Raw genomic sequence first — 10,000 nt, 5'->3', positions numbered from 1 at the left:
TAGTAGCTATGAATTGTGATTGTCCAAAATGCATTGTTTTATTTTGCATGATGTGTGAAGTGCTAATATTATAATTTATTTTGAAATGTGAAAGGGCCCTTTACTTGTGAAACGTGATGTATACCTCTTTACTCCATTTATGTCACTATAGGATTAATGCTAATTAATTTATCTTTCGTGTCAATTTAAGGATTCTGATGTCAAATAATTACTTACATTCTTTGTTGAAAGTTTTTAGATTGAGGGAACCTGTAATAAACAAAACTGTTTCTCTTTTAATGAGTGATTGCTTTGACTTTTTTTAGCTTGAAAATTTTTCAAGTTAAGATTAATTGTTGTCAGATAAGTCAGATTCAATGATGTTGGATGTAAACCAATTACACAAGAAGTTTCTTGTAAAATTTGGCTTTGTTGGTAATGCTTGTAAAATTTTGGTGGGTGGTTTGGTTTTGTTTGCATATTTTTACAAGTGCTCTACAGCTTCATTTAGGACAGTATTTGTTGCTCCTAAGGTCAACTTTCGTCAGTGTTTGTGCATAAAAAAAAATTGTTGACCATTTCATTTTATTACGTACCTCTATGAAGGTGATTTATTGACAATTATAGAAATTGTGTGAATTGCCAGTAGCAAGTTACTATGAGTGTAAGATGAGTATAAATTTTCTACATTTAGATGTAGTGTTAACAGTTTTGTAAGTCATATTCAAAGGGAATACTTACAGAAATCCATGATGCTTGGCTGCAGTTGTTCTTCGCCTGCAATATTGAGAAAGTCGTTAAAAAGAGACTGGTCATTTGTTGAAAGGGTGGGGTGGTTAATGTAACTAGCAGGGGTGGAGGCATGTTGAATTTTTTTTTATCTTTTCCTTTGTATAGCATTTTTTATTTTTGTGTTACTCTGTTTTAGTTTGTTATTCGTTACTTGTAAACTGTTCAAGGGATAAAGAGGTAAAAATTACTGGAGTGCTGCAGTTTAATATTTGCCATTAATATGAGGTTCAAATTATAGGCTTTAATGTCTCTGGTTTTGATTTGAGTTTCCAAGCGCTTCCAAACGCTACATGTACAAAAACACTCCGTTTTTCATGAGTTAGTCAAAATGGTGAACGTAATAGACCAAATTCATCTCCAGACTCCAATTCAGCAACATTTTTAAAATTTTCAACATTTCAAACTATTACTAGCAAAAGCGGAGCTGGACAATCTGTAAGCCAGCATGCTTGCAAAGACCATTTGATTCCTTACATACTTCTATGAAGCTGATTGATTGACCATTATAGAAATTTTGTGAATTGCCAATAACACTACTATGGGTGTAAGATGGGTATAAAATTGTCTACATGTAGATGTAGTGTTAATAGTTTTGTAAGTTATGTTCAAAAGGAATACTTACAAGAATCCATGATGGTTGGTTGCAGTTTTTCTTCACCATTTAGAACATTTCAACATTTAGAAGACCATTAAAAAGAGACTGATTATTTGTTGAAAGGGTGGGGTGGTTAATGGAACTAACGGGGATGGGGGTATGTTGAAATTTTCTTGACTTTGTCCTTTATACAGCATTTTTTTGTTTCTCTTACTGTGTTTTAGTTTGTCACTCGTTACTTGTTAACTGTTCAAGAAACATTATTTAAAGTGTGTTCCCTTTTCCCCCAGCATAAAATTCAGTGACCACACCTATTTACACCAGCTCTTTCTCTCCCAGTATAATGACCAGTTCCTTCATGTGACAGCAACTGATGCATTGCTTTTTAATCTCTTTGTCGAACGGAGACCTTGAGAATGAAGTTGCTAATTTCTTTATAAGTTTGTAAAAGTAATTCGAAAACAAATATAGAAAAGCAAGCAAACCATTAAGACTATTTTGTCCATTTGGGTCTAAAAAGTTCATAGGGTGAAAATAACTTTCCGATTATGATATTGACCAGCCTAGTCAAAATGTTATAGTAGCAGCCAAGTTGGCTTTAGTAATAATAAGTAGCCGTCTGCAGCCCTTGCATGCTAGGAGGGTTTTGGGAGCATTCTCCGGAAAATTATGAAAATATTGGCTTCATTAAATGGTTGCATCTAGTGCATTTTAGGGTAAACTGTGCCCTTATTAGGTAGTAATGAAGAATCACATGAGACCTTCAATTTTCAAATTAACGTTGTATTCAGCTAAAAGCATTATTGAAAGAAAGGATAACTATAGTACAGGCAAGTACTTTTTAACTGTGAAAGTGAGAAACTTAGTTGTTGAAAGTTGACTCACAATATACTATAGAGTCAGTTAAACTGAAAGCTTCAGGTCTTTAACTTATTTAAGGAATACATCACATCAATGCAAAGCTATGGGTTTTCAGGACTACATATTTGATACCATACTAGGGCTACATCTTTGTGCTAACCTCACGAAATCGTTTGGATACCATGTTGTTTGTATCTGCAAGAACCATAGCCGTTGACCATACATTCGGATCACTTACCTACGCCATAAGCACACAATTTTCAAGACATTCTTGTAGAAGCGACGGTGTGGGCAGTTTGTGCAGCTCAGGTTGACGTAGTGCATTTTGTGAGGTTTAAATTTCTTTACAAAGACCGCTTTAAACTTACTCATCTTAATCGAATGCTGAAGCGCAACTAACAATAGGACCGTTTATACGAGAGAAAATAAGCCGCGGCTGCTGCTCAATGTCCGACACTGGCAGAAAAGAATCAGGGTGTTGGCGTTTTGCACAGGAATCGCTAAGCGATGTCACATGGCGTTTCATAAAAGGACCTTATTGGCTCTAACATATTTGAGTGACAAGAAGGTGGATTAGCCATTGCGTTTGTATCGGGGATAGGCAACCTTGTTTTCAGGGCCTTTTCCCTGGTTTGGGGTGCAGTGAGAATAGGGCTTTTTCCTTGACTTGAGGCAGGGCGGGAAAAGGCATTCGGAATGTGGTTGGGGATAGGTCCTTTGTAGTAGATGGTCACGTGACCTTGTCAATCGTAAAAATAAGGGCTAGTGTAAAATTATCACAGGAAATGAAAAGAACGTAATAAAATTAGTAAGGTTGTATATTTTGTTACCATTGATGCTTAATTGTGAAATTTTATTGCCAAGTCTAGGAGTTGATGTACTAAACGCCTTATATCCATAGTTCCGTAGCTTGTAGGGAAAAGACTGAAGGTATTTCTTAGAAGACGATCGCAGTTGTTGCTTGGGTTTGTAAACGTTAATGAATTCCTGTAAGTAGCTGTTGAAGTGATCGTGTGCCTGGCTTGTGCGGCTTGGGCTGACGTGGTGTATTTTTTGGTTACAATTTGAACTGGTAGAAGGAACCTTACAGTCTGAGAAATGATGAAGGCTAGCAGTATGCAGTCGAAACATAGTGATTAAAGGGACAACATGGCATGCAAAATAATAACACTTTGTTAGTATAACTTGTGTTTATAGTTTACAGTGATAAACAACAACTTAAAAGTAAGCGGCAGATATTGCGTTGTAGGGGGCTGAATAGCCAGCTGTTGGCACATTTTGATTGGGCTGATAATTGACAATTGTTGATTTGTAAATAGGGTAATCGCATTTTCATGTCAAGGAAGCCATTTAAAATAAAATAAACCGGAATACTTACGACAATCCAATGCAACAAAAACTAAAAAAGATTGTAAAAAAAATAGAAATAAAAATAAGATTAAGGGAACTTGACATGGACCAAAATTAGCGCAAAATGATTACTAGCTCTTATGTCGTTTTGATGGCACGAAGCTAATCTGATTATCTCCTCGTACATTTTTTTCAAACGCAACTTCAAAACAACAAAAAGGTAAGTAAGTTTGTAAGAGTATGAACAATGTGTACTTAGAGGTACTTTGTTTCATAGTGGGAACTTCATGTGGCTCTAGAAATGTCACAGAGATAAAGGTTTTAACTTTAGGATGATTGTTGACCAATTAGATTTTCATACAAATACGTACACTCTTCTGACTCTACTTCTATGTTGCTTTGTTGCTCATCTAGAAGAGAAATGTACATTTTAGTAACTTTAGAAATTAAATTGGCTAGCGCTGCAGCATCGGTATTCTGATGACGATTGTCACATTTCGAGGCAAAGTAACACAGTTTACGTCCTTAAAGTGCTGTAATGCGAAGACATTTTAAATCTACACAGTATTCATTTTGGGAGGTTTAAATTTCTTTATAAAGACCGCTTTACACTTAGTCATCTTAGGGCCAAGTCGCACTAGAGGGCAATTTCGGAATTTGTTCAGGACAAATCTGACTTGAAATCGGCCAGTGACAAAAAAATTGTCCGGAAAGCTACAGTCGCACTTGAGAACAAAATATGTGAACAAAACATCACACCATGCTGTGAGCGTCGCACAATTTCCTGCGAAACCGCCTTTACTCACTTTTTGCAATCCACAAACCGCGACACGAGGGATCTCAAAATGTTCTCGGCTGACGAAGATGTACGGCGCAAAGAAGTTTGGGATGATCCCGGCATTGAGCCGTCTTTGCTGAACTGAAAGGATTCTTGCAACGAGTCAGAACTCGTGGTAGAAGGAGATGGGCTGGGAGTTCCTCGATCGTTGAATATGTAAGGGATAGGCATCGGACAGATCCATCCTGGTGGATATTGAGGAAATTGTTGCCCCATTTCATACGGAAAATATTGGTCGCCCACGCCTGGATTCATGTTGTTGCCAAATGAGAATGTTATCAATTTTACCACGAAGTCTTTAGCATAGAGACTCTGCTACATATCACCTGTCAAATCATTTCCGAATCAAGACACCCTCGCTATTGTTTTCCAAGATTTGTTTCAGTTTGGCCTGCTCCAGAGGTAGTCGATGGCATCTTTGAAGTTTGTCCGTCTGTGACCAAATTTTGTCCTTCCGTGGACAAACCGGTCGCACTTGGTTTTTCATTGTGATGACAGATTTTTGACATAAGTAAACAGTTTTGTCCTCTAGTGCGACTTGGCCCTTAATCAAATGCTAAAGTGCAATGAACTATGTGCACATCGGGTGCAATATACGAGCTTGCGAGTTTCCTCAGTCATCGTAGTTCCCTCCGACCGTAAACAATGCGAAACAACGCATTTGACTAGCAAATCGACGAAGAACTTGAATCTTGTGTTAATTCGATATCTCCTGGGTTGCTTTTAACGTCGACAAAGATAGTCAAATCCTTTGTAAAGTCAAAATCAGGAGTCTGGAGAAGTAAAATTCCATGTTTCATCCAAACTGAACCCTCACGGCGTACTCCTACTCGAGAGGTAAACATGATCGATTTAAATTTAACAACCTTGAAGCAAAGCTTGTCGGAATTGTAGAATAATTCAGAGCCATCAAGACGCAAACCACAGCCAGTCGTAAAGGTATTGACTTTGAAGATCTTTCCAGCAACATAAAGACGAAACCCATCGGGTAGAAAAGTCAAAATTAAATAAAATAAGCCTAATAGAACCGGCAGCCATAATGGCGCGCACATTGTACTTTTAAGTCTAAACGCTCTCCTTTTATTTTGAAGTTCAGTTAATTACACTGTTACGAAAGAGATCATGTGAAGAAAAAACTGCGGATCATGGAGGCAGTTCATTTTACTGCTTGGCTTTTAATAATTTTCATTCATCGACTATGGGATTGTGGACCGCGGTGGCAGTTCATTTTACTGCTTGCCCTTTAACAGTTTTTATTCGTCAACTATGGGATTGCGGACTGCGGTAGGACATTTAGTGGGCTGGGTATTCTGCAGTCGCTTATTTTTTCGCATATTTCTTGTAAAACTTTATAACACTTAAAACAAAAAGAAAATAGACCTCTTTAGCTTCCTGATCACGTGGTCTGAAATGGGTAAACAGAACATTCAAGATGGCGGATTCTGTAGTTGAACTTGAGTCGCGCTGGTTAAAATCCTTGGAAAAGGAAAGGAAAGTCCCTAAAGTATCTTCAATTACTATTTCAAAACACTTGACAGGCTGTGGAAAAAAGGAGGTTGGCGAGAAAGGCTATAAATTCTTTACAGGAAATTACATACATAATGGTTGGGGTCCCACTAGCACTTGACAGCGCTGTTACAATGCTGTTTTGACCTCTCAGGTCAACAACAGTGTAACAACGGTGTCACATAACCTGCGGTCCCACTAGGAGTTTTAAACAGCAGTTTGAAATTTATAGCTGTCAACTTGTCAGACATCTCAACTTGCAATTTCGCGGGAAAAGCAATCTCGCAGCAAGATGCTTGATCATCGTGTTCTTGCTGGATTGTTTTTTATCATTACTTTAATACTTGTTACAAGGAGGATCAATCTACATCGTCATATGGTCTTGAGCCAATTTCTACATCGCCGAAGGATGTTTCTGGCACGGTTGTTGAGAGCTCGAAGAGTAAGAAGGTTTCATCGCGTTTGGGTTTACCCTTGCCCACAACATTGGCTAGAGGAAATGCTCAATAACAGAGCTCTTAACAGCCTTTGGAAAAGGCATTTTAGAGTTTCTAGAGGAACATTTGATTATATCTGTGGGATAGTTACTCTAGACATCCAACACCAAAACACACGTTTTCGACAGGCGATTCCTGTACAGAAGCGAGTAGTAATAGCTCTGTGGAGACTAGGGTCAGGAAATTCTTATCGATCTACTGCAATAACATTCGGCATTGGAAAGTCCTCTGCAATTAAAATATGCCACAGTTTTAGTGAAGCAATAAACCGGAGGAAGAACGATTTCATTTCTTTACCAATTCATGAAGATGACATCAAAGAGACTAAAAGCAAATTCGAAGAGAAGCTGGATTTTCCACACGTGGTAGGGGCAATTGATGGTACACATGTGGAAATAAAAGCACCACTTTTAAACCCAGCCGATTACTTCAACAGAAAGCAAAAATATTCAATTGTGACTCAGGCTGTGACTGATTCTCGAATGCTATTCTTGGATGTAAGTACTGGGTGGCCAGGGAGCATACATGATGGTCGAGTGCTTCGTCTAAGAGGTGTTTTCAGGGAGATAGAAAATGGTACTATTCTAACCAGACCAGTTACTGTAATAAACCGAACAAATGTGAGTCCCCTAATACTGGGTGATCCTGCCTATCCGCTTCGTCCATGGCTTATGACTCCCTTTCCTGCAGGAGGTGCTTTAACAGCAGCACAACAGCGTGTCAACTATCGCTTATCTAAAGCACGCGTGATAATTGAACATGCTTTTGGAAAATTAAAAACCCGCTGGCGTTGTCTGTTAAAGCAACTGGAAGAATCTACGGATCGTGTGCCCCAAACCATCATTACCTGTTGCATTCTTCACAACATATGTATACACATGGATGACCAGTTGGATGAAGATGACGATGATGATGACAGTGATGATGATGGTGGGGATGGTTATTTAAGGCCGGATAATGCGGCCCGAAGGATAAGGCAAGCTATCGCAGACTACCTTTAAACCTCTGCAAGTTACATTCTTTAACTTCAGTTTATAAACTGATCACCACTCTGCAAAATCTACGTATTCATAGAATTTTATTTCAAAATCTTAAATGATTACAGTCAAAGTGTATTCAAGTTCAAGTATCAAATGTGTTTTTATCACTAACTTGTAGCTAAAACAGGGAAATGTATACCGAATATCAACATCAGATTTGCGCATTATATTCCATGCAAAAAACAGAAACAAAACATTGACCTAATATTTTCAATCTTTCTTAACCATTTTTCCAAATTCTGTTATGGCGGTAAGAAAAAGATCTTTAAAGTTGTTTTCGCTTCTCTCAAGAGCTGCCATCATCCGTTCCTCTCGTTCCTGGCTCTCTCTAAAAATGGCCAACCATGGGTCGTCATCGCTCTGTCCAGGCCCTTTAGGTGGACGCTTTCTCTTCTTAGTCACCTTGCCACCCTTCTTGCCATCCCCACTGCGATCCTCACAGTCTACCTTGTTGATATCTTCACGAGGGTGCTTCTTCTTTTCTGGGATTTTCTTCAGATGCGGCGTTGCCGTCTAGTTCCTCACTAGCTGAAGAGGTCGAAGGAGCTGGTGATGGAGTCGACCGCGGGCTTTCTGAGGAACTCTTGCTTGTTGCTTCCACGAGATAGGGTGGGTTAACGATGTCTCTTGAGCCCATGAACTCATCTAAAATGTCGAAATGGGGGCAGGTCTCCATGTTGTCACTTCCCGCTCCCGAACATTTAATTTTGTCTTTTGCTTGTTTGTAGCGGCGAGTGAGGTTAAAAAATGTCTCTTTCACCCTCTGAGGCGTTTTAGAGCTGTTGACCTCCAGTGCCTTCATTTCTTTCTCCAATTTCTCGGCTATAATAGCCCACATTGTCTGCCCCTTTTTCCAAAGGCCTTCAACCTCCTCTTTCTAAATTCTTATCAAGGTCTCTTCTTCTAGAGTGCTCCATGATGGGGAGCGCTTTGTAGTCGAGGTTTTCGGTGATTCTGCGTGGCTGTTAGAAGAAGCAGAGGTTTCTAGCGGTGGACTTAGGGCAGGAACTTGGCTGGATGACAGATAAGGCATGGAGATTGAGGGAAAGGGCATATTTAGAAGGTCGACATGGGGAATGAAACCATACTGACTGTGACTGCTTCTGAAAGAATCAGTGGAGAATACCTGTCAAATTCCCGCCATTACGGATTCGTCTACCCAGCTCACGTTTAAAGGTAAAACATCGTAAAGGAATGAAGTACTAATGAATCAATCGAATATAATTTACCTTTCCCAGCTGGCAGAGGGCCGAAAAGCAGTCCATTCGTTGTTAACAACACACTCCTGCCTAAATTAACCTCATTTTATTTCAAGCATGCTATTGCTTTCTTGAAAAAGAAAAGACTGTGCAATCCACAAAATTTAACAATCTGAGAAACTTATCAAGGTGCACTATGGACAAACGTAATGACCCTTAGCTTACTCATATTTGCTTACTAATACACATTCATAAGTGTTCAAATGCTTTAATCTAAAGAAATGGTTTATAGTTAATGACATTTTTATCTAGCTCAGTTAAGTATTTCTGTCTTTATGGTGCAATGCATCATATTTAATAAGGTCAAACATTCACTGCATTCAACATCTCTAGTGTAAAGGCTTTTAGCAGTTCTTGAGAAATTTCAGTTCTAGTTTCTTCCAGCAGCACATGTTAATCATCGTCTTCATCTGTTAAAACAGGATTCATGAAGTTTGAAAGGAAGCAGCAAACTGTCCAGAGTTGATTTATGGTACCCAATGAACTAATTGGTGTTCTTGTGTTAAAAATGAGAAAATTACTGACTTTTCCTATAGCTCTTTCCACATGAATCCTGTGTTTTGCAATAGTTTGTGTTCTAATGACCTCTTTCTCATTAAACTGTGGTTTTTCAAAAAGGGAGGAATATTCAATTGAATTCTTATTTTCTTTAAGTCTTCTTCAATATCAAAGCCTTTGTCCGCCATGATACTATCACCATCTTCGACTTCTGACACTTCTTTTTTGCTTGACCGTAACTCAAGAAATCCACTTCTTGTGACAATTTGCTTATCCGAAATTGATCCTGTATATAACTGTGACACAAACATAAAACCTCCCTTTGGATCAACACCTACAAGAGATTTCACAGTGTTTGTTGATTTGTAAATTGAGTAACTTTGGGACTGCAGTACAAGTGAAGATGGGCACTGAATTTTCAACTCGGTGCAGTCTATGATTATGATGTTATTGGGATGTTCCTCTTTGAATTTTTTGGGCATGTTATCCAATATAACCCTCCTATGGGGCCACACTTTGAGAGCACCAAGGCGGATGTACAAAAAGTTGAGCCACGTGATAAATATATTAGAAACTGTTGCTTCTGAAACTCTAAAGCTTATGGCCAGGTCTAGATTCGTAAGTCCCAAGCGAAGTTTCATAAGCACTAAAAGAAACTCGTCTTCTATTGCTAGAATGTGATTTCTTTCGGTTCCCGAGTCGGAGTCTGAATCACTGCCATCACTATGTGCAGATTCTTCATCTGAATCAAATAACAAGGAGGTATCAATGCGTTCGTTTTTGCT

General features: G+C 38.7%; 1 protein-coding gene and 1 pseudogene across 1 annotated transcript; one reads left to right on the top strand and one right to left on the bottom strand.

Annotated features, from left to right (window-relative positions):
* Positions 1-4,631, bottom strand: part of LOC138005514 (uncharacterized) — a 10,641-nt pseudogene extending 6,010 nt beyond the window's left edge.
* A 1,699-nt stretch (positions 4,632-6,330) lies between these two features.
* On the top strand, positions 6,331-7,419 carry LOC138005512 (uncharacterized). The gene has a single exon (XM_068851730.1). The coding sequence runs from the start codon at positions 6,331-6,333 to the stop codon at positions 7,417-7,419; it is 1,089 nt and encodes a 362-aa protein (XP_068707831.1).
* The last annotated feature ends 2,581 nt before the right edge of the window (positions 7,420-10,000 follow it).

The sequence above is a fragment of the Montipora foliosa genome, chromosome 6 (genome assembly GCF_036669935.1).
Source record: "Montipora foliosa isolate CH-2021 chromosome 6, ASM3666993v2, whole genome shotgun sequence".
In the NCBI taxonomy this organism is placed as follows: Eukaryota; Metazoa; Cnidaria; class Anthozoa; order Scleractinia; family Acroporidae; genus Montipora; species Montipora foliosa.
This window is presented reverse-complemented; position numbering and strand designations above follow the sequence as displayed.